The following is a 25,935-nucleotide window of genomic DNA, read 5'->3' as shown; positions in this document are numbered from 1 at the left end:
TGAAACACAACGCCACTTTTAAAGGGACACCGGAAGGGAGGGAACGGGTCAGACTCACACCTCTGATTAAGTGCAGAGGCACAAAGTAAAGTGCAGTTGCTCCAACAGTGCCACAGAGTAGCCACTGCTGGAGCTGTAAGGGTGAGTGACAGGAATCTGGAAAGGGACGTGCTGCTGGCATCACATGAACACCTGGGGGTGGCAGGGGACGGCCTGGTGAACGCATAAAGCCCAGCTGAGGGAGTTCAGATGGGAACAGATTACTCTGACATTAGACAGAGCAGCCAGGTTGAGCTGCAGCAGATGCAACCTCCTGGACAGCAGGAGGCCAGAGAATCACAGTGGGTGGGTGGTGGGGTGTAGGGGGGAGGCACTACCCACGACATTGGTTGCATAGCCCAAGAGTCAAACTTAACTGCAAATGACAGAGCCCCAGTGCAGTAGGAGCCTCTGCCTATCCAAGGCAGGTGGTCTTGGTCCTGTGTGCTCTGTTCCAGAATGACCTGATGCCTCACGACCCCCATGGCAATTCCCAGCCTGTAGCTGTCCAGGTCTCTGTCACCCTAAACTTCTACACAACCAAGTCGTTCCAGGGATCAGCTGTGGACCTCGGTGGTATCTCGCAGTCGGCAGCTCATCAGGCAGGTCCCAGATGCCATATTCAGGATGGACTACATCCACAGATATAAATGGGCCTGCGTAGGCACAGAGGGCATCGGATTCAGCCTCCACCACTGGATTCCCACAGGTGCAAGGCATCACACTTGCACACATGTGGCCAACAAGGCACCCAGTGACCAGCCAGTGAAATCCATCAATAGGAAGGGCTTCCTCTCCCTCAATGTCCAACTGGTGCGCGACCACAGCGAGAGCTTCCTCCACGTGTGCACTCGCTTCCCTGACAACTGTCATGACTCCTTCATCCTCAGCCAATCCAGGCTGCCTCAGTGGAAACCTCTTGAAGAAATGGCTACTGACCCCTCTATGGGAGCCCCAGACAGAGGCACAGGGGCATTATAACCAATGCCACCTGCTCAGCAGGCCAACCATTGAGTAGCTCATTGGGTTTCTGAAGATGTGATTCTGGTGTGTGGATCGGTCGGCTTGCACACTCCAATTCCCCCCTGAAAGGTTCTCTGTCATTGTAGTGATCTGCTGCGCTCTCCATAACATAGTCCTCCAGAGAGGTGTGGACCTTGAGGACAGTGAGGCCATGGAAAAAGACAGCTTATTGGGGAAGGAGCAGGAGGTGCCCTTGTTGCACGATGAGGTGGAATTCCCCTTTCCATCTTCTGCGAAGAGGACCTCCCTCCTCTCCCTCATGGCTTTCAGCATTAGATCCAGGTGGGCATCGATAAAATGAGGGTCTGTCTAACTCCGAGTGCCAGGGTTCCAGCTCCCCTGCGACATCGCTCTTCCCTCTGATGAAGTGGAAGGCAGATCTCTCCCTCAGGACAACCAGCAGCCTCAGTGGTGGCCGCTGTGGGGTGTCTACATGAGCCACATACTTGATCTGACCCCCCCCCCAAACTTTCAATTCCACTGGCTCTAAGTGGACAGCAAAACCATCTCCATACCAATTAAGGGCTTACCCATTTGAAAATTGCAATCTGAATCTGTTTTCCACAGGAGATAGGTTTCTGACCCAAAACCAGACCTGGTTCCTGTTTCCCTCCGTAACAAAAATCCAACCCATTGTCTCAGGAATAGGGGTCAGCCATTTAGGACTGAGATGAGGAGAAATCTGTTCACTGAGGCTTATGAATTGTTGGAATTCTCATCCCCAGCGGGATGTGGATGTTTAATCGATGGGCATATTCAAGACTGAGATTGATAGATTTTTGGGCACTAAAGGATATGGGGATAGGGTGAGAAAGTGGAGTTGATGTAGAGGTTCAGCCATGATCTTATTGAATATTGTGGCCTACTCTTGCTCCTATTTCTTATGTTCTTAAAAATAGTTCTCTACTTACCTTTTGGGCCTTTTATGCTTCACCGACAGGGATATTGGGGAATGCACATGCATCAATCAATTGTTCTTCAGAATTGAGTTGGGGTTCTACGTACATCACAGGAACCCGATTTGCAGGCAGTAATTACACAGCAAGCAGAAGGCCTCAGGAAATGTGGTGGGCAAGATCAGAGCGGGAACAGGGCAGCAGGTGCTTTATAGTCGGTATCATCCCATTTCCACTGGGATGTTAAGATTTGGACCTATTAATTCTTCTGTTCCTGTTGCCTCTAGTGATGTTATCTAAACTCATTTATGCAAATGCAATTTTTAAAAAAATGAAATAAATGTTAAGTCTAAACATAGGTATTCATAATGTTTTGACTTCTAAAAGGGAGTATTAATAGTTACGCTTTAATGGTAACCAATTTTGATAGGTTGCACTGAAAGATTTCGGAAAATTGCATTCAGCTTCATTTTGGCTCCATGAAATAATCTCTACTACAAAGAAAAGCTTAAACTTTTGTATTTACATTAGTACTATCCTACATTTTAAAGTTAGACATAATTTGATTGCAAGAGTTGAGAGGAAGTGGAATGGGGGTGGGGGGAGAATGCTTATTTTTCTTTTAAAACTACTTAAAGATTACTTTGCTCCTTTTCAGGGAGCATCAGTTGTTCCTGGTGAGTTGCATTATAGTGATACTCTACCTTTAAGAAACTAAAAGTTCAGCATCTATAATTCCTCTTAAACAGGGCAAAGTTTGGGATACGGTTTTGTGAACTATGTCGATCCAAAGGATGCAGAAAAAGCAATTAATACTTTAAATGGACTTAGACTTCAGACCAAAACCATAAAGGTAAGAGGCATCCTATTTGTTTTTGAGCATTGGTTTTAAGGTACATATCAAAGTGTTTCCTTAAATAAAAGGAAAATATCTGCCTTATGTAAATGTTAAATCACACGGGATAGGTTTGACCTTGGGTGATTGTGCATATTTCATTTCAGTGAAAATGAAAACTGGGAGAAATGTATAACAGGCAGCTAAATCACTTGTTTTATACCATCATCCAGTTAAAATTACCCCTACAGCAGTTTATGCATAGAACTGTTGCCTACGGCCTTAAACTTCAAAAGATACTTTGAAATATCTGATGCAAAAAATTTGTGTCGTGCAGCCTCCAGTGAGAAAACAAGAAAAATGTAAACTATTTTGAAATTAGTATTTGGACTGATATTAAAATATTGTTACATTTTCTTATCTTGTTTATAACTCCAATAAAGCTTTGGGCAACTGGATGGGTGATTTTCTTTAATATATTTTTCACCTCTGCTTTTGCTTATTGATTTTGATACCAGAAAGTTGAATTTTATAGCTTGTGCTTCTGTATTGTATAGCCAGTTAAAACTCAATGGGTTAGAAATTAGTCCTCAATGCATCCGTTTTATGAGCATAAAATGCGCTAAAAGGAATGCAATAACCCTCACCTGATCTGTGCCAGGGTACAGGTGCCACCATATACATAATAGGCATATGTAAATAAGGGGCTTAACTCCAGTTTAAGGACACCTCTGAAAAATTCTTTGGCGCTGAGCAGAGCATGCACTGGAGAAGTTCTGCTGCAGGTTTTTAGGGGCTTGCTGTAGTCTAACAAGTGGCCACTAACAAAAAGTTTTTTTTAATGGTTTTACTTATCTTCATGTAGAGCCAGGATGAGTACGATTGCTCCTTTTGGCTCCAAAGCGCACCTGAGGGCTCCTGCTGGCCTGCATTTGCTCGCTTCCCATTTTCCCACTCCCAGTTAAAATCAGGGATTTAGTTTATCTTGTAACTTTTTGGCTACCAGAAACTCTGGCTGTTTATAGCAAATATTTGTCAATTCATTAAATTTCAATACAGTTTATATACATATATAGATAATTTTAATGCAGTAGCCTCAGCAGACTTTAAATGTAGGTAAAGATACTTCATCTTACAAAAATTAGGTAATTTTTTTTCCTGTTCCAACAATTACTCAAGGCAAATGGGTGAATTGCTTATAAAATACCAGTTTCACCATAAATGGATAGGCAGAAGATATTTTGGCGAAGCAAAAATAGTAGAAATTATCCTAAAACTACTATTCATGAAACAATATATTCTATCTTTATAACAGCTTACTTAGCAGAATTTTTTGCTTTTATCTTTTCTCTAGGTTTCTTATGCTCGTCCAAGCTCTGCATCAATCCGTGATGCTAATTTGTACGTTAGTGGCCTTCCTAAATCTATGACTCAGAAAGAATTAGAGCAGACATTTTCACAATATGGCCGAATCATCACTTCCAGAATTTTAGTTGACCAAGTCACTGGTAGGTGTCACTGATACTACTTTTTCCAGATGACTGTTTACCAACCTTTTAACAATACCAATATTTAAAAAGAGCAAAACTTTCACCAATAAATTTATTTTTCTTCAGTACAATGAGAATCTTTGATTTTATTGTTTTTTTAAATGGCCACTTGAACTGACATGGTTTTTCATTCATTAAGTTTTGCAGGTTGTTTGGAATTCATTCTGTTCTGAGAGCTGCATTTTATCAGATCTTTAAAGTAGCATATGTATGACTGATGTGTATGCATAATGTTAGCAAGCAGTTATGTAAAATTTATTGCCTTTGGCCCGCAAACATGCAGGTTTTTCATAAAGCATTTATATAATCATTTTTTTAAATGATGGCTGGTCTTTCCTCACTACCCCCTTTATTGAAGCATATCTCCAGGTAGAGAGGAGGGAGAGACTTCTGCCCAACACAGAGATGTGCCTATAATATGCTGATTTTTTTGGCCTTAGGACCATTTGCACATTGGAGGCAGGCTCCTCGGCCTCTGCCCACTAAAGGGGGTGGAGTTTTGATACAGTAGTACCTAGGAGGCCTAAAAGTGTTACAATGCAGGCAGCCTCCATGCTGACTGCAAAACCACATGTTTATATCAATAAATTTTGAGACCTTTTCCAGAGCTTGTGCATGTCAGCCAAAGCACTTGTTTTCACCCTGATTTCTTGGCCTACCTACCATCGACTATTGAATGCTAGATGCCAGTATTCAGCAATCAAATGGTGGGAAACACAGCAGAGACTGTTTCCTAAGTTATATCTAGTTAACATATTTCACCCAACCATGAATGGGTGTATGCTGCCCCAGTGGGGCCAGCATCCAGGAAAGCAAGGGCACAGTGGTTGCGAGCCTGAGCAGCTATGCAGCTTTGCAAACCTCAATCAAATGAAGTATCAGCAGAGAAGGGCTGAAATCTAGGCCTATATCTTAAACTCAGGTCTATTCATACAAGGCAATGAAGTCAGGCACAAAATTAAAACAATTATTTTCAGATTTCAGCAATATTTGTTTTGGCACAAAGAACTCATAGACTGTCACAGGTATAGGTTGAATGTGATTGAATACTACTTCTTTAAGATATGTGCCCTACAATTCCTGGGACATAGTGATACTATAATCTGAATGAGCAGGGGCAGAATTTGGTACATGACCTGGATGCACAGATTCCTTCCACTTTTTCCACCTATAAAAAGTTGTACCAGAACTGGAGTGGTCAAAGAATAGATATGGGAGGGCATATTGTGATAAAATGCGAATGAAGCAAACTCAGCATATGTCATTTGTTCTGTCATTTGCATCCCAGCAACAGGGCTCAATGTTGCCCTGCAACCATCATTGTTAAAAACTAGTTTTCCAAAAGTAATTGCAATCAATTCCTGATGGAAAATTAGCATATGGAAACTTTTTTTTAAATATGCTTTTTGGACAAAACCCGAAAACGAGATTACACTGTAGCAAGCTGTTACAGTAAAATCCAATTCCCCTCACCCTGGATGCATCCGACCTGAGGGAGGTACAGCATTGACACTGTAAGTAGCACTGGCCAGTGTTCCCTGTAGGCTGCACAGACCGTACACAGTTGACCCTTTTAAGTTATCATGCGTGCATGGCCGTGCAAAATTTTAAAGGGCCTGCCGCTTAAACAAATTGACCACGCGCTAAAAAAACAAACTAGAGGGTACATTGGCACTGGCCTCTGCCTGAAATATGTGCATTCCGTGACTCCAGTTTATGGGTCATGGGGTAAGCATAAATTTTGCCCCACCCAATAATCTGACTCTCAAGGAATTACAGGACTATATAGTTTGCACACCACTGTTTCCTTGTATTTGTCAGCATCAAGTGAAATAGAATTCTGAAGTTTCAGTGGGATTATGAGGAACACCAAGATTAGTCAGCCAAAGTAGAAGTGTTGGGATATAAAAAAAATTATAAGAATCAGCAATATGTGATTATTTTTTTTTTAGAGATACAGCACTGAAACAGGCCCTTCGGCCTACCGAGTTTGTGCCGACCATCAACCACCCATTTATACTAATCCTACACTAATCCCACATTCCTACCACATCCCCACCTGTCCCTATATACCCCTACCACCTACCTATACCAGGGGCAATTTATAATGGCCAATTTACCTGTCAACCTGCAAGTCTTTGGCTGCGGGAGGAAACCGGAGCACCCGGCGAAAACCCACGCAGACACAGGGAGAACTTGCAAACTCCACACAGGCAGTACCCAGAATTGAACCCGGGTCGCTGGAGCTGTGAGGCTACGGTGCTAACCACTGCGCCACTGTGCCACCCAGTTCATTCCCAGAAAATGGGATTGGTGGTGATGATGATAAATGCCTATTTGCTTTTGTAGTAATAAGCATTTTGAAGAATTTATAGCAATAATACTTACCTTTATATTTAAGATTTTTTTTCAACAGCCAGTATATCTCCCGTGGTTCACAGGTAGTCTGGTATCTGAAGTATAGTTGAGGTGTTAAACTGCTAAGATGAATGTTCATCAGTACTGCTGGAGAGAAAAGCTGGAGATGTTATCTCTGTGCCAGGAATGAGAATTCTAGATGCAGAGTTTTCGCTTATAGATTTATTAGAGGAAATATACTCACCGACAACCCACGCTGTGAAGGGAAGACTACGGGAGACCACACGTTATAGTTGTTGAGCTCAATTGTAGGATGATTAGCCTTTGGGTTATGCCTACTTTTCATGTCAGTGGTCTCACTTTTATCCTCAGCTATAAGGCCATTACATCATTGCATCATGGTGGCCTTAAGACAGTAATACTGAGATAGGCTTATCGACAGGATGTTAAAACTACACAAAGAACAGGCAACAATCCTTATGGCTATCTGTGCCAGCTGTAGAGACCTTGAGAGTCTAAGCTGATCCTGGACGTCATGACCTGCATTCTATGACATTTACTAGTGGTTTGCACTAACCTATATCAGCTCGCCATTCCAAAGACTTGTTGACTTCTGTAGTATCTAGTTTCATGGTGTTACTTATCTGCTCTTATGGTTTTAAGACAGTAATACAGATAATATTATCTGCAAGGATGTTGAAACTTCACAAGAACAGGCACAATAGTTATGACTCTGTCTATACCAGTCATACAGACCTTGACATGTTGAAGCTGATTCTGGACATTTTCAAGGATGCTGTTGCCAGACAAATCTGGGAAAGCCATCTGTTACAAAATAGAGGCCTTAACATAAATTGAATTTTTTAATACAATCTTTCCTGCTAACATTCCTAACAGCTTCCCTCCTCAGAACTTATAGGATGATCTGCACAAAACTTTGGGAAAGTATCACATACATACTTAAAAAAAACTGACTTGATTAAATATTAATTGGACAATATGGGTGATATTTTAAAGAAGTGGAAGAGGGGTTTAATAAACTAAGTAAAAATGTTGATGCATTGAAGCAAACTGAAATAAATGATTTACAGGGAATAATGTACATAATGCATTGGATGGTAATGTTCCTCCAGGGGTAATGTGTAAATGAGGTGACAAGATCTAACTTGGACAGAGCAAGTATCCGATGGTATGAGGTAGAAGTAAGAGAATCACACCACAACTGGAGTTGAAAATCATTGCCCTAAGTGATCATGCGTGATAGTGGTTAATTTTATGATGGTTAATTTTATGATAACTCAAACTGAGAGGTCAGGAGAAAGCATGTTTGAGTACACCCCACAAAGGATATCAATCTGGAATCAATACACAACCTAGCAACGGTCAACAAAGTGTAGTTAAGAGTAGTTGATTGTTGGCTTGCCCTTGGAGGTGGTTGTGTCCTTGCCTATGTTTAACAATTGAAAATATATTTTGCAACCTGGCCACTAGCTACTATGCAGGGGAAATTCTAATCAAATATATCTGGACTCCCAAATCTTTTGATATATAGCCTCAATTGACAGGAATAACTTTACCTTATGTCTCAAGTAGCATAATTTTGGGATTTATAGATTGGATACGTTGCAGGTGAGGCAACCAATAAGTGGAATCCATAATGAGGATACACTGAAGGACGGGTCCCAAATGAGCTCAGTCACGCTAACAACACCACCAGGTGAAATTTCTAATGTGGCTTGGGAGAGTGAGGACATAAACTGTATCATCACTAATTTAAACATTTTACACAAGACTTTGACACATGCTCAATAGATAAATCGACTTTTTACATATAAAATAATGAAACAACAACTTACATTGATACAGCACCTTTAATGTGGTAAAGTGTTCCAAGGTGCTTCACAGTTGTGTTATGAAAATTTGACACTAAGCCACATAAGGAGATATCAGGACTCCTGAAAGAGGTAGGTTTCAGGAGTGTCTTAAAGGAGGATAGAGAGGTTTAGGGAGGGAATTCCAAAAGTTAGGGCCTAGACAGCTGAAGGAATGGCCCCTGATGGTAGAATGGTTAAAATCAGTGATGAGCAAGAGGCCAGAATTGGAGGGCATAGAGATCTCAGAGAGTTATAGCGCTACAGAGATTACAGAGATAGAGAAGGGTGAGGAATCCCATGGAGCGATTTGAAAACAAGGATGGAAATTTTAAAATTGAGATTTTGCCAAACTGGGAGCCAATATAGGTCAACCAGCTCAGAGGTAATCGGTGACTGAGACTTGATGCAAATTAAGAACTAAGATAGAGTTACATGCAGTGGTATATACCAGAGGGATTGAAATTAGAGTAAAGTGGGCATAAATTTTGAAATTCCAAAATTCAAGGTTAGTTCCCCAGAGTTGACATTAAACTTGGAATAATAGATGGCAAGAAACAATACTAGTAAGAAAGTGCTGGAGGATCTATTAAGTGAAGATATTTTACTATATTATATCTAGGGCATAATCGGCTTTAAAACCTAGCTTGCTATACAATATGTTATGATTTTCCTTGTCTGTATCATGATGTATAATAAACAAATGAAGCAAAGGCTGCTGAAACAGATGGATAAAATGATGATGAGATTGTGGTTCTGGAAAAATGTCCAAGGTCCATTGACAGTATGAGGAAGATATTAGAGAAGTTATGTTAGGTGATTAAATCTTGTATTTAAAAACTCCATCTTGTGGTAAAAAGACAGTTTCCGCAGCAATTTGCTGAAGCAGCTAGTATATGGAGAATGTCAATAAGACAACCCACAAGCAAGGCTGGTACTGGCTCATCAAACAAGATAGATTCAGATCTCTTGTGTAAGCTCTGAGTTTCTAGTGACTGCATCTATCTGTTTAACAACTATGAGCTGGATTTGCAAAGGACATCAGGACCAATTGGGGGGTCCTGAGTCTGCACTTGCTGGCAGCGAGACCAGCAGCACAATCTTCTGCGAAGCGGCTTCCTAATTGGCTGCCTCCATGCTTACTGTGTTATTAAGGATGTCAGATGGGCTCCCAATGCCACAGGCCCAATCAGAGAGCCGGCAGCCCCACTGGGAGAGGTGGCGCTGCTTAGGCAGGTTAGAGACTCTGCCTCAACATGGAAGCGTGGATACTAATAAACTATTAGGGCTGAAGCCATTAGGACCCTCAGAGCGGAGGAGAAACCCCTCTGGCAGCACTTTGCTGCCCACGGCCCCACCACTGGGGCATGGAGCCTGCCGCAGGGAGGTCGCCTCTGTTGAGCTGACAGCCTCCGCATGCAAGGGGGACTGCTCTGCCGGCAGCAAAATGCCAGCGTGGCCACAAAATCGCCCCTAAATGGGGCCTTAACAATGTTAATTGGCTGCCTGTCTCCATGAAGTAATAGGAATGCATCAGGGAGCTGTCCCAGTGCAGCTCTCCCCAATTTTCCCAGTTCCACTCCCTCCTCCCCCGCCTCCAAGCCTGCCACTGCGGGCCGGGAAAATTCAGCCCCATATGTTTATTTCTTCGGTATTTTTACGGGGGTAAAACAGTTTATGTCATGTCCTGAGACTTTGCTGTGGAGTTTTTCACCCGTAATATCAGGAGACAAACAAGTCTTTTGAATGTTGAGCTAATGGACCTAATGTAAGCCAGGAGTTCTCATTCTTGGCATTTCTTCGCGGACGAAGATTTTGGGAAGGTTGTTCTCATCGGTTGCAGGCCCGCTGGTGGCTAGTCAGGCCTATCCATAACCAGCAGATTCTCCCACAGCAGGTACAATTGAAGGTGTAGTCGCTGCAGCAGACAATTGGATATGTCCTTTTCCTCCTTTTCTCTTTCATGCTGGTTCTTCGCTCAGTCTCAAGGATGTCTGTAGCCCTCCTGATGTAGCATCTCCAGGCATCACGACCTATGGCCTGCGCTTCCCACTGGCGATGGTCGATGTGGCACACAGAGGGACTTTTTCAAGGAATCCTTGAAACGTTTGCACGGGGCCCCTCTGTTCCTTTTACCAGTGGTCAGCTCTCCATACAAACAATCTTGGGCAAGTCCATCTGGGCAATGTGACCCACCCAATGCAGTTGGCTTTGCAGGAGGATGGCCTCGATGCTGGTGATGTTGGCTGTTTCCAGGACTACAATGTTTGTGATGCGATCCTGCCAGCGGATCTTGAGGATGCTGCGGAGGCAGCGCTGGTGGAAGCGCTCTAGAAGGCAGACATGACGGTGGTATAGGATCTATGACTTGGCACCATGCTAAAAGGTGGTAAGGACTATGGCTTTGTACATTTTGAGTTTGTTCTGTGCTCTGAGGCTGTGGTTGCTCCATGCTCATTTGTAGAGTCTGTCGAATGTACTGTTTGCTTTTGAGAGCCTATTGTCCACTTTCTTGTCTATGGTGGCATCAAACGAGATGACACTCCCCAAATAACTAAATCGCTTGACAGCATTCAGCTCGGTTCCCTCAATGACGATGCTTGGTGTGCTATATTCTTCTTGGGGTGCAAGCTGATGCAGGACTTCAGTTTTCTTTAAACTGATTTTTAGTCCAAAGAGTTGTGCCGCCTCGGGAAAATGTGTTGTTATACGTTGCAAGTCTGACAGTGCAAAGAAACTTACGGATGAGTTTTTCTTGTGGCTTTGTGTGAGCCTGAAGACACCTGAGGTTGAAAAGGCCTCCATCAATCCGGAAGCCTACGTAAACCCCCTCGTTTAGGTCTTCCATTGCCTGCTGAAAAAGACGTTGAATAAGGTTGGAGCCAGCACACATCCCTGCTTCATGCCATTGGAGATTTGGAAGGGACTTGAGAGGTCGCTGTTTTGCTTGACTTGTCTGTACTGATTTTCATGAAACTGCTTCACCATGGCCAGGAACTGGGTGGGCATCCAAGTTTTTCCAGAGTTTCCAAAGTCCAAGTTTGCTCACAGTGTCAAATGCCTTGGTGAGGTCTACGAAAGTGATGTATAGGCATTTATTTTGCTCATGACACTTTTCTTGTAATTGTCTGAGTGCAATTACCATGTCTGTGGTGCCTCTGTTTGTTCTGAAACCACACTGGCTGTCTGGGAGGTTTTCTTCCGCAATGGTAGGCACAAGCCTGTTCAGAAGTATTCTAGCCAGGATCTTCCCAGCAATAGAAAGGAGGGTGATCCCACAGTAATTGGAGCAGTCTGATTTTTCTCCTGTGTTTTTGTATAAGGTGATGATAACGGCATCACGAAGATCCTGTGGAACCCTGCCCTGTTCCCAGCAGGCCATGAAAAACTCAGGGAGTATAGGGCAGGGCCATCATGCGCAAGGCTTTGGATGGAATTCTATTGACTCTAGGGGCTTTGTTGCTCTTCATCTAATTGTTGGTGGTCACAGTTTCCTTCAGAGTTGCGCTCTCATCCAGTTCTTCTTTGATGGGCTGTTGTTGGGTGCGATTGATGGCAGTATCATGCACTGTGCACTTGACGCTGAAGATAGTTTTAAAGTGCTCCAACCAGTGATCCAGGACTGACTCCTTGTTAGTGTGTAGGGTCTTGCCGTTGGCCTTCCTCAAGGGGTTTTGGGTTTGATGTGCTGGTCCATAGACAGATTTTAGTGCTTCATAGAAACTTCTTATGTCGCCAGTATCAGCGTACAGTTGGATTTTTTCCACAAGTGCAATCCACCAGTCATTTTGGATGTTCTACAGTTTACATTGAAGGGTGCTGTATGCTTGATAGTAAGCTGTCCTTTTCTCTTGGATGGTTGCCTGAGCCAGGTGATCCTGATGAGCTGACTTTTTTATTTTTAGCTGATCTTGAATTTCCTTGTCATTTTCATTAAACCAGTCCCTATTCTTCAATGTGCTGGGTCCGATGACCTCGTTGGAAGTATCCAGTACTGCAGCTTTGATGTGTTCCCAGGGTTCTTCTGGAGTGGAATCAGCAGTGAGATCAGGATGTTCCAGTCTTGTCTGTAAGGTTAATAAAAGCAAAATATTGCAGATGCTGGAAATCTGAAATAAAAACAAGAAATGCTGGAAATACACAGCAGGTCTGGCAGCATCCGTGGATGCACAGATGTTGCCAGACCTGCTAAGTATTTCCAGCATTTCTTGCTTTTATTGTCTGTAAGGTTGCTTGATATCTATCTCTGCAAGATGAGTCTTGCAGGTTGCTGATTCAAAATTTCTTTGATGGGTTGTCTCTAGGCCTGTTCTTGAGTTTAGGCAAGAAGTGGAAGTTCAGCTTTGAACGACCGAGCCAGTCAGCACTGACAGCCACTGATAGTCAGCACTGGGCATGACTCTAGTATGCAGGACGTCCTTTAGGTCACAGTGGCGCACCAAGATGTATTCTATCAGGTGCCAGTGTTTATAGCGAGGATGCATCCATGTGGTCTTGAAGCGATCTTTTTGTTGAAAGAAGGTGTTGATTATGGACAGCTGCTTTTCTGCACAGAGTACCAAGAGTAAACGTCCGTTTTCATTACAGTTTCCAGCTCCATGGTTTCCGAGCACTCCCTTCCATGCCAGGCTCTCACGGCCCACTCTGGCATTGAAATCGCCAAGGATGACAATTCTGTCCTTGGGAGGGGCATTCTGAATGAGTTCAAGGAGATCTGTGTAGAACTTATCTTTTGTCAGCTGGGTAGCCTTCAGGGTTTGAGCATAAACGCTAATGAGAGTTGTATGCTGCTGGTCTTGGAGGGAGAGGCGCAAGGATATGATGCGTTCGGAATGGTTGATTGGCAGGCTTGAAAGTTTAGTGCGATAATCTTCACCATGAAGCCGACACCGAAGAGGCATTGTTCACCTTGAGGTCTTCCTGACCAATCGAGGGTGTAGCCAGCGTTGTGTTCTGTCAGGCTGCCTTGCCTCTGAGAAGCGGACCTCACTCAGAGCCATTATATCATTGTCTAGTCTGGCTAGCTCATGGGCCACCAGAGCTGAACGTCGTTGGGGGAGGCTGTTGTCACCAGAGTTGAGCATTGTCTCACATTCCAGCAGGCGAGTTTCAGAATTTTTCTTCTTTTCCCACCTTTTGAAGCAAGGTTAGGAGTTCACATTCTGTCATAGTTTGACCACATTAAGAGATGTCCATTGACTGTGGCAAGCCAACTGGGTGGTAGGGAGACGAGCATTTGTTTCGGCCACCTTTTCTAGGCCCCTCTCCAATTCAGGAGCAAATAATGCTGTTCTTCAAAAAAGCGGTTTGGTCGGTCAGGGTGCTACCGGTCATGATGTCGTCTCTAGGTCATCATCAAAACAAACAATATCCTGAGCTGCCTGCATGCAGGATTGGAACTGTGCCTGCCAGTACCATCTTGCACCTGCCATTTCCGTCCCTTTCCCGTTGCTACAGGACTTACTTGTTGAGTTGTAGTTGGGGTGGATTTCTTTCCAGTCTGCGCAGTGGTGCTTTAAAGTGGAATACAGTTTGCGCTGACTGACCCCACCCTTTAAGCCTGGAGCTCATCTGTCATGGCCCAGTAAACTGGGACGGCAGCAGCGAGGTCTGCAAGCCGTAGGTTTGGATTCAGAGTTTCCCTCTCCTAGGTGAGGCGCTGACCAAGGCTTGACGGGACCCTCCTTCTTTTGCTATTTTATCCATAGCTGGTATACCAACAACCGTAGTCCATGCAATATGGTGTGGCACGCCTTTGGTCCAGAACATGATAGTCATTTGAGCCACTTGGAATCCTTCTGCCCTGGCCGTTACCTTTTCAAGAAAGACATCCGCCCAGGTGGTGAATGGGGTGTTCAGATAGAGATAGTACTCTTGCATTCAGATAGAGGTAGTACCCTTGTATTTTCAGTGAGCTGCATCCTATTTATAGGATGGACTGGAATCACTGGGCCTCATCTACACCCAGCTCTCACTGCTGGCTCCAAGCACTACACCCCGGCACACCGTCTCGACTAACAGCAAAACGTAGTGAGGGGAGAAATGATGAACAAACCAGAAGTAAGAAAGAGGTATGATGTAATGGCCTCTCATAAATATTGGCAAAGACTTTGGAGAGAAAATTTGTTCGCATTGAGTCACTTCAAGCGATGCTACACAGACTTAAGTCGATTCCCCGGGGGCAGCCAGTGCTGCAGGCCAATACCTGCGCGTCCCACACGGGTTTCTTCAATGAAATCAATGAGGAACACTATGCCGACCGCACAAGTAGTGGCCCATGGCACTGTGCCCCGGAAATTGACGTAGTCTGTGTAGGACTGCTTGAAGTGGTACTTCATGAACAAACTTTTTCCATTTAATGTCTAGAACTCACATTCCTTAGCACCGAGCCTTCATAGTATATTTTTAACGATGAAGCTGTGTTTAACCTGTCCTGTACATTTAATGTTACTGCTCAGGTATTTCTAAAAGTTATAACGAGGCAATTGTAGCTTCTGCTAATCTCCTGAGATCAATTAAAGGGCAATTGTAGCTGCTAGTCTCTGATTTCTGGTCAAAAGAACTCGGCACGAAATGGTTGTTTCTCTTTCTATTTAATTTTTTGCATCTGTAACAAAGTGTGAAGGGCAGAGATATATCAAAAACATGGGAATGATCTGTTAATCTCAACTGTCTTTCAGGTGTTTCCAGAGGAGTTGGATTCATTCGTTTTGATAAAAGGATAGAAGCAGAGGAAGCAATCAAGGGACTGAATGGGCAGAAACCTTCCAGCGCTACAGAACCCATTACTGTGAAATTTGCCAATAATCCTAGCCAAAAAACAAGCCAAGCACTGCTTTCACAGCTGTATCAGTCACCTAGCAGGCGTTATCCTGGGCCACTGCATCACCAGGCTCAGAGGTTCAGGTAATAATAAAGTACATAAATCAATCTGAGCAACTTTTAGATGTCTTGTATTTTTTATTGATTGTTTTTAAAATTAAACTAACACCTTAAGAAACTGAATAAATCATTTTAGTGACTTTTGTTCATTGTAATCACTTCCGAGTAAATTTGATTTTGTGTGAAATATAAAAGTAACTAAAATGTGTGATTGCATTTGAGCTTCTTGCCAGCGATATAGCACCCAGTATAGACTACATTTTTATAATAGCTTATATCCTAGTTCATAATTCTCATAACGGGTTAATTAAAATGTGTACTTTGGACTGAGGAGTGGTATATGGTGCACATCAAACTCAAGTAGGGAAGGTGGAAATATAAAGAAGAGACACAATCATACAAGGTAAAGTAAGAAATCAAAGTTTAGGACATTGTACACAGACTTATCTTTGATTCAGGAGGAGAGGCAAAGAACTTATTTAAATTGCTTTTACATGGTCTTTTATCCCTCTTCTTGTTCTTATTAGGTCTACCTAGTAGGTAAATCTTATTATTAGTATCGTCATATGCAAACATTGGCAGTGCCTGGGTAAGGGGGTATGGAGGGGTTTAGAGTGAAATATGTTCACTTTGTCCTACTGTTTTAAGGCAAGGATTCAGGTTTATAGTGAAGCCTTGTTCAATCTTTTATCTGTATTGGTTTTTGGGCCCAGTGCAGACATTTCAGAGTTGAGAAAAGGGCACCTAATTAGCATGGGGCCTGTAGAGTGCTACTGCAAGCACATGGGTGTCCACTGGCCCTAAGCTACTAGACGATCTAGCCAGGTCTTGGTTTGGGGTCTGGGGAAATGGCATCAGGGACTGGAACAAGTCAGGACAAGCTCCAAGTGGCTCCATTTATAAGGGAGCCTCATTAACCCGAAAATAATCAACCGACTGTCGTCTTCAGGGGTCCAGATTGCTTTCCAGGCCTGAATCTCCATGGTGTTTCCAGTTGAAATCTTGGAGTTACAAGTCCCTGTGAGATCAAGGTTGGAGGACGTCCCAGTGCAGATGCTATTGTATTGGGCAGTTTGAGATTCTGCCCTTTACAAAGCCCCACAGATATTGGGAGTACACCCTGATTAGGGCCCGTTTTCCACTCTTTCTGTGTTATTCCCACTGAAATTGCCACAAGAATGAGACAGATGGTTAGTGGAATATCGGCCCCACAAGTTTTGTAAGGAATAAATAAGCATTATAATTTTGTGTTAAAGCAAAAAAAAATACATACTGAAGCCTGTCCCTCCATATAAACTTGCCTATCACAGCCATGGCCTTGACCTTTCCATACCCATATCCTCTCTACTCCCATGGTCTCTATCACAGACAAAGCCAATTACAACCACTTTCTGTATCCTTCACCGTCTACAATACGTCATTCTATGTCTGTATCCGAACTGCCCAGCCTTTGGCCTTCCGTTGACCACGATACTTCTGCAGCCATCTCGTCTGCTCACCCCTCTGTAATCTCCACCTCAACTTATTGTCCCCAGCAAAACTTTTACTCACTTCCATCCCTCTTTTATTTTCTTATTCGTTCGTGGGATGTGGGCATCGCTGGCTAGGCCAGCATTTATTGCCCATCCTAATTGCCCTTGAGAAAGTGGTGGTGAGCTGCCTTCTTGAACTGCTGCAGTCCTTGGGGTGTAGGTACACCAACAGTGCTGTTAGGAATGGAGTTCCAGGCTTTTGACCCAGACACAGTAAAGGAACAGCAATATAGTTCCAAGTCAGGATGGTGTGTGGCTTGGAGGGGAACTTGCAGTTTGTGGTGTTCTCATGCATCTACTGCCCTTGTCCTTCTAGGTGATATAGGTTGTGGGTTTGGAAGGTGCTGTCGAAGGAGTCTTAGTGAGTTGTTGCAGTCCATCTTGTAGATGGTGCGCACTGCTGCCACTGTGCATTGCTGATGAAGGGAGTGAATGTTGAAGATGGTGGATGGGGTGCCAATAAAGCATTCTGCTTTGTCCTGGATGGTGCCAAGCTTCTTGAGTATTGTTGGAGCTACACCCATCCAGGCAAGTGGACGGTATTCCATCACGCTTCTGACTTGTACCTTGCAGATGGTGGACAGGCTTTGGGGAGACAGGAGGTGAGTTATTCACTGCAGAATTCCTAGCCTCTGGCCTGTTCTTGTAGCCACAGCATTTATGTGACTGGTCCAATTCAGTTTCTGGTTAATGGTAACATCCCCAGGATGTTTATAGTGGGGGATTCAGCGATGGCAATGCCATTGAACATCAAGGGAGATGGTTAGATTCTCCCTTATTTGAGATGGTCATTGCCTGGCACTTGTGTGGCACGAATGTTACCTGCCACTTATTAGCCCAAGCCTGAACATTGTCCAGGTCTTACTGAATCAGGACACGGGTTGCTTCAGTATCTGAGGAGTCATGAATGGTGCTGAACATTGTGCAACCATCAGACAACAGCCCCACTTCTGACCTTATGATGGAGGGAAGGTTATTGATGAAGCAGCTGAAGACGGTTAGGCCTAGGACACTACCCTGAGGAGCTCCTGCAGTAATGATGCAGGGACTGAGATGATTGACCTGCAACAACCACAGTCGTCATCCTTTGTGCCAGGTATGACTCCAACCAGCGGGGAGTTTCCCCCCGATTCCCATTGACTCCAGTTTTGCTGGGGCTCCTTGATTCCAAACTTGGTCAAATGTTGCCTTGATGTCAAGGGCAGTCACTCTCACCTCACCTCTGGAGTTCAGCTCTTTTGTCCATGTTTGGACCAAGGCTGTAATGAGGTCAGGAGCTGAACGGCTCTGGAGGAACCCAAACTGAGCATCAGTGAGTAGGTTATTGCTGAGCAAGTGCCACTTGATAGCATTGTCAACGACCCCTTCATCCTGGTCAGTCCTCCTGGTATAGACCTCATCTTCAATCCCTCAAGTGCAATGGGTGCAGACAAGCACATCACCTGATCTGGCTGGACTACATCAATCCACAAGCACTCTGCCAACACCGCACACTACTCCAGGATCATTCTGGAGGGCAAAGATGGGTCCTGGTTACTTTTCTGCACTACTAACCATCTCCTTAAAAATCTTTCACTGTCCCTTCCACCCTCACCTCCAAAATGTATGAGGTGCTTGGGGACTTCTGTATCACAAACATTGAGACCAGTCATTCAGATATCTTTGCTGATTCCCCCCTTTTCTATGCCTGGCCCGCAACTCACATCTTTCTCCAGTTTTTCTCCTATCTGCCTTCATGACCTGCCTGAGCTCACTTTGTCCATGAGACCCACCTCCTGTTTTCCATGACCACTTTCCTGCTAAACTGCTGAGCACCCAACATCCCTTTTTTGCTCCCATGCTAACTGACATTATAAAGGTTCCCTCTCCTGAGTTAATGTCCCCCATCATTTCATAAAACTTGTTACCACCTCTTCCTGAAAAAAATACACTCAACCCCTCCGACCTTGCTGCAAAGTTCTTGTCACCTGCTAAATCCATGCACATTTATCCCACAACTCCATGCTTGAATCTCTCTAATCAGGCTTATGCAAGTGCTACAGTGCTGACACAGCTCTAACTAACTTCACAAATAATATCCTCTGTGACTATGACCCGCCTGTCAGCCTCAACCTTTATGTAACATTTGACACAGTTTACCACACCATCCTCCCACAAATGCCTCTTCTCCTATCAGCCAGCTCAGTGGAATTGTCTTTTCTTGTTTCCGTTCTTACTAATCCAATTATAGCCAGAGCATTTCTTCCCAACACTGCACCACTACCTTTAGATTCTTGAAAGGATCTGTCCTTGGGCCCCTCCTGTTCCTCATTGCATGCAAACCCTTGGTGACACAGGACAAAGTCTTCTGCCCGCTCTGACTGTCAGGGCACTGGTGGCAAGATCTTCCCAGAAGCGGCCAATTAAGAGGCCACCTCTAAGGACAGCGAGTGGGTCCTATCAGAGGTCTTGCAGTCTTGGAAGCAAGGCAGCCCCACTGCCAGAAGAGCACTGCCACTGTCGGGGGAGAAATGGGAGGGCACCTCCATCTTGAGGGACCCTTTGAAGAGGTTAGAATTCAATTAAGTTAACAGTGGCTACAGCTGTAAGGCCATCTCTGTGGAGGGGAAACCACGGGATGCCGGCGGCAGCAGCTGTGGCCCACTGATGGCTGCAGTTTCAGTGGGGGTATTAAAACAGGAGGCCTCACAGGAACCCCAGGCAAGCTGCCTCCAGGCACCTGCCAGGCTTGACCTTCAGTGGGAGGCCCGTCCGCCAATGGGAAGATCCCAGCGGCATGCACAATCAGCCCACAAATGTGCATTGAATTATGCAGAAACAAAATACTGTGGAAATCTGAAACAAATGCTGGAAATATTCAGCAGGCAGCATCTGTGGAGAGAAAAACAGAGTTAACATTTCAGGCCTGTGTGATCTGATGAAAGGTCATATTTACACAAATCATTGAAGGTGGCAGGGCAGTTGAGAAAACAGTTTATAAAGCATACGGGATCCTGGGCTTTATTTTTAGGGTCATAGAGTGCAAAAGCAAGGACGTTATGATGAAACTTCATAAAACACTGGTTGGCCTCAGCTGAAATATTGTGTCCAATTCTGTGCACCCCACTTTAGGAATGATGTGAAAGTACTAGAGAGGGTGCAAAAAGATTCACGAGAATGGTTCCAGGGATGAGGGACTTCAGTTACCTGGAGAGAATTAGAGAAGCTGGGACTGGTCTTAGAGAGGGTTAATTGGAGATTTGATAGAGGTTTTCGAAGTCATGAGGGATCTGGACAGAGTAGATGGGAGAAACTGTTCCCGTTAGCGGAAGGGTCGAGAACCAGTGAATACCGTCAAAGTCACAGTGGCCTGGAACTTCTTCGCTCCTGGCTTCTTCCAAGGGTCTGCTGTGGACCTCAGTGGCATCTCACAAGCAGCAGCACAACACTACGTCATGTTAGTCACTGATGCTCTCTTTGCCAGAGCTGGGCAGCACATTCATTTAATGACAGACACAGCCTTGCAGGGACAGAGGGCATTTGAGATTCACCACCATCACTGGATTTCCCCAGGTGCAGGGCATCATTAATTGCATCCATGTGCCCATCAAGGCACGCAGTGACCGGCTAGTGAGATCCATCAACAGGAATGGCTTCCACTCCCTCAACATCTAACTGATCTGTGACCACAACAGGATTTTCATCCATGTGTGCGCTCACTTTCCTGGTAGCTACCATGACTCCTTCATCCTCAGCCAGTCCAGGCTGCCTCAGATCTTCACTCCAACCTCAAAATGTCTGTGGATGGATCAAAAGGGACAAGGGAAATACCTTGAAGAAATGGCTATTGACCCCTCTAAGGGAGTGCTAGACAGAGGTACGGAGGTGATACAACCAATGCCACTCGCTCAGCAGGACAACCATCGATCAGGCCATTGGGCTTCTGAAATTGTGATTCTAGTGCCTGGACCAGTGTGGTGGGGCCCTCCAATACCCTCCTGCATGGGTCTTGGTCATTGTGGTGGCCTGCTGCAGTCTCCATAACATGGCCCTCTAGAAAGGACAGGGAAATTCTGGAAGGAGACAGCTCATCGGGGGAGGAGCAGGGAGATGAGGCGGAAGAAGATGACGCTGAACAGCGAGGTGCCCCTGCTTCACGACCAGGTGACCTCCTCCTGCCACCCTCCGGGAAGAGGATCTCCCTTCTCTCCCTCACAGTCTCAAGCATTAGATCCAGGTCGGCATCGATGAAGCAATGGTCTACCGTGCCCTGGGTGTAGGCCTCCGGCTTCCCTGTGACATCTTGTTTACCTGTGTTGAAATTAAAGGTTTGGCCCTCAGGACAACTAGCAGCCTCAGCGTTGGCTGTTGTGGGTGTCTAACTGAGTACCACACTTAATCTGACCCACCTCCGTTCCCGTCCCAATTGGCTCTAAGTGGACAGGAAACCCTTCTCCATATCAATTAAGGCTCATCCCCGTGAAAATCTGAACCTAAATCAGTTCCCCACTAGAGGTGGGTTTCTGACCCAAAAACAGGTCCAACCTCTGTTTCCCACCTCCATGGCAAAAATTCAGTCCTTTGTGTAAGATTTTAAGACAGTAGAATGAGCAGGTAAACCAGAATCGCTGAGCTTTTAATTGATCCCTGGAATCTCTTGCAGTGGGGTGTTGCCCTCCTTCTTGTGCTGGTTCCTTGCCTTCACCCTGGTCTTTGTCCAATGGGGAATGCTGCTGTTGCTCTGCCTCCTCCAAAAGCAACTTCTGTGTATAGCAGAATGCAGCATATCACTATGATATGGGAAACATTTTGTGGGGCATATTGTCTGTGAGCCCCCAGACCTATCCAAATGCCTAAATCTGTTTCAGTAGCCCTGTTGTGTGCTTAGAAATCATCCTGGTGGTCCCCTAATTTTGATTATACCTTTGTTGCTCAGGCATGGTGAGGCTGTCATGAGCCACATTTATAGAGGGTAACACTTGTCCCACAGGAGCTATCACATCACAATTGTGGAAGGATCAAATATTGGGATGGTTGAGTGTCAACGGATAAAATGTCGTCACAGCTGCATATAGGAACCTTGCATGAATCCGTTCCTATGATGGAAGACTGGTCAGGCAATAATTGAGTCGTTGCCTTTCCTGCTTGGCTGGTGCAAGATCACAATACACATGCAGCCAATATCATGCTAGACACAAGGAAAGTCAGCCACTGCTGAAAATTTCCAAGCTCACTTGTGTTGTCTGCTGAGACATTGGTGATCTCCTTAATGAGTTGTGTATTGAAGTTTGGGAGATGTCCCCTATAACAGGAGGAAAAGCCATTGCCAAAGTAGTTAATGGCTGCGGTGACTTTCAGAGCCATTGGCAAAGCAGTGGCTAGGTCCACAGGTAGATGGTCTGCTTGGAGAAGTGTATTCTCCTGATACACTGCTCCAGGTAAATCCAAGAAACAGTTTCTTGGCCTGTACATCATGTGTGCTGAGTACAGCCTCCAATGAGTAGTAGCCTAGCCCAGCTGCTGCTCGTGCTAGATGCTGAGGCGACGGTTGCTGATGCTCCTCCTCTTCCAGCTGCTCATTCAAATGGAACTGACAATAAAAGCATCCATGATAAGGAGATAGAATTTACTGAGGTAAATAAGGCAAAAAAAATCATAAAGATGCAGTCTGGAAGCTGCAAACTCCAAACAGTGTAATGGCATACAGATCTTCTGATCCAGTTCCCTGGAGCTAAGTGCCCCTTTAAATACTGCTTTGTGGCTCTGAAAGAATGATCCTTCATGTTTTACTGGCAAGTTGGATGGGACTTCTGTGATTTAGCATTAAAAGAACATTGGGGTTCCAATTACATCATAAGATCCCGATTTACGTGTATTCATAAGAACACCACCTGCATCTAGCAAGTGCCTCAGCCAAAAGCTGTGCCATTAAAATGGCAACCAGAAGGAATGGAACAGTAAACCCTCTGTCATAGTTGAATTGTCTGCCTAACAGTCTCACCTGACAGGCAGGATTAAAATCGTCCCTTTGATTATAAAGTACGGGCTTTTTTACACCAGCCATTTATCGTGAAATACCGGATCTGCATTTGATAAAAAAAGTGTCTTATTGTAGAGTGGACAGATGCATTTAATATTCAGAGCATTAATGCTATCTGTAAAAATATAAAAAAGCCAGATTAAAATGAAAGTCTGACTGGGTAGTACTGGTTACTAGATTATATGCTTTGCAAGTTCTAGATCTCTTGCTTAAAATGGACCATTTAGCAGGAGTTCCACTGAATGAGCTGCCATCTGTGAAACATTAACCCAAGGACCTCCTTCTCTTTTCAGGCTGGACAATTTGCTTAATATGGCCTATGGCGTAAAGAGGTAATTAGAACTCCACAGACTGCCAGATGTCCATGTTGGCACAGATTGTTGTTAATTTATTTTGACTAACTTTTTCATTTCTTTCACCAGCATGTCAGACTTTTGTTTCAGACTTCAGTTATTTTTTTTAAAAAGACCCATAACTCTTTTGTTTACACGCTTCTTTAATTTGCAGGTTGTTCTGTTTAGTTGATTCAGGTGCAACAGCTACAAATGATATAGTACCAAAAATGCTGGAAACAAAGCACATTGACTACTACTGCCGATTGACCTTAAAGGAAAAGATGACTGCAGTGATCCTGTGTCTCATAGTCAATGAGAAGCAAAAATGCAGCAACCTACCATTTGTACGCCCTGAATATATTTATCTCTTACGAAGTATATTACTTATTGGAAATGTTAGAGAATTTTTCAGAAATTTTTCAGTTGAATAAAGAAAGCTGTGTGCACCTTTATCACTATGTTTGGAGCTTTTACAATTTTGTTCTTTTCCCATTGTTTTCTGTTTTATTAATGAGATTAGGTTATATTGTGATTTATTAGGGCTTCAAGTGCAGTTTGAATTTAAATTTTAAGGCTACATTGAGACCTGGGAATATAGCATTGAGGTAGACTATTAGCCATGATCTAGAATGGTGGAGCAGGCTCGAAGGGCTGAATGGCCTACTCCTGCTCCTGTGTTCCTATTTTTTAAAAGAACTATACAAATAATGGGAAGGGGTGTTATGACAAAAGTAATCAACCAATGTATATTTTAAACCAAGTTTAAACTGTTGTATTTCTCACATTTGCAACAATTCTGTATTGTATATGAATTACACGCAAATTTCTAGGTTAAATACTTGTGTGGAAAAACTGAATTTGAAGTCCCAACAAAATAAAATAATTATTCTCAATGACTGCTGCTTTTCAAAGACTTTCTTGAAAAAAAATATTTCAAATAGAAAAGTGTGAAAATGAAATTCTAATTATGAAATGTTTAGATAAATGCAAGAAAAATATGAACATAAAACCGGAATGAACAGGTTCTGAAAAATATTCTTTAAAAAAAGAGTAGCAAGATAATTACGATATTAAATGTTAGCCTTCATTTGCTAAAGGTTGATCTAAGCTCATGTTAGAAGTATATCCAAAGTGCCAATTTCATCAATTATAGGTTGATGTAATCTCACAAATAGCTAAAGTAGCAGCTTTCTTTCTTTGACAGATTCTCACCAATCACAATTGATGGTATGACCAGCCTTGTTGGGATGAATATTCCTGGACACACTGGCACAGGCTGGTGTATCTTCGTCTACAACCTTTCCCCTGACTCAGATGAAAGTGTGCTCTGGCAGCTGTTTGGACCATTTGGAGCTGTAAACAATGTCAAGGTCATTCGTGATTTTAACACAAACAAATGCAAGGGATTTGGGTTTGTCACCATGACAAACTATGATGAGGCAGCCATGGCAATTGCAAGTCTAAATGGATACCGTTTGGGTGATAGAGTTCTGCAAGTATCATTTAAAACCAACAAAACCCACAAATCCTGAAGTGCAGATATAATGTCACATTCAAGAACAAATGGAACTTTAAAAGGCTTATACTAAAAATGGACTTCATAAGCCAGTGTTGCCTAAGTATTAACATAGGATATCCTGTGATGAAGCAGGAAATGATTTTATAATGCTAGAAAACTTTGATGCATTGAATGTTCTTTCATAGCTGTTGTTGTTCAAAATATACATAGATAAAATGTGCAGGAATTTTTACCCAGCCTGCTACTTTTCTACCTTCTTTTGAAGGTGGATCTTTTTAAGTCATCCATTCACGTTAAAAAGATGAAGAAACATTTGACATTTTTTTAAAAACTCAAAAACAATACATTCAAATTGATTTAAACAGCCTCCCTCTGTTCAACGAAAGAGATCTGCTGCAGTGCTTTTGCAGATATTTTAGTTATTCCCTTTTCTTTGTATCATGTAAACATGAAATATTTCCTCGTTGGGAACGGGAAAGGGGGACACCTGATGACATGACTTAACTTAAACAATGTTGCCAAAGAGATGGTCTCTTTGCTGAAAATGGGTTTCAAAAGATCTATTTTTATAAAAAAAAAAGGAGAATTTTTACAGGATCTGGATTTGAAAAAAAATATTTTGGCTGGTGAAGTGGGGGAAAAAGGACAACTTTGTCACGTTCATACTGTACTGGTACTTTTTAGGATCAAGATGTATGTTTTAAATTGGGCTGTAGATTGTTTTTTGAACGATGGGAAAAAAACAGATGATGTTCATATCTTTCATATCGTAATAATAGGGAGTGATCTCCCCAGGCACACAGTTCCCCACAGTCAAAACCCAAAAGCAAGGAGATTAGTTGCTAGACAGTTTTTTAAGTCATCAGCCGGGCAATATCATTAAAATTGCTGACTTTTTTCCTAAAATAAATGTCAAAACGTCCTTAGTTGAAGCGGTAGGTAGGTGCTAATGAAATTACATATCTTGAACTCTAAATAAGAACATAAGCATTACTTGTTTTATCTGAACTGATGTTACTTGTTTGTGTTGAATTTGTTGAAGACTTGGATTCACTTTTATCCCTTGATATTCCATT

The 25,935-nt window shown here is 43.4% G+C and overlaps 1 protein-coding gene across 2 annotated transcripts in view; it reads left to right on the top strand.

The window, feature by feature from the left end:
- Positions 1–25,242, top strand: part of elavl4 (ELAV like neuron-specific RNA binding protein 4) — a 118,500-nt gene extending 93,258 nt beyond the window's left edge. For both annotated transcript variants that reach the window (XM_068036418.1, XM_068036419.1), the window contains exons 3-6: positions 2,708–2,811; positions 4,148–4,301; positions 15,253–15,478; positions 24,545–25,242. In XM_068036418.1, the coding sequence (XP_067892519.1) occupies positions 2,708–2,811; positions 4,148–4,301; positions 15,253–15,478; positions 24,545–24,872 (812 nt within the window). In that variant the 3' untranslated portion in view covers positions 24,873–25,242. The remainder of the gene's footprint in view (positions 1–2,707; positions 2,812–4,147; positions 4,302–15,252; positions 15,479–24,544) is intronic.
- The last annotated feature ends 693 nt before the right edge of the window (positions 25,243–25,935 follow it).

This window comes from Heterodontus francisci, chromosome 8 (assembly GCF_036365525.1).
Source record: "Heterodontus francisci isolate sHetFra1 chromosome 8, sHetFra1.hap1, whole genome shotgun sequence".
NCBI lineage: Eukaryota > Metazoa > Chordata > Chondrichthyes > Heterodontiformes > Heterodontidae > Heterodontus > Heterodontus francisci.
The sequence above is the reverse complement of the archived record's forward strand: the minus strand, read 5'-3'. Positions and strand labels throughout refer to the sequence as shown.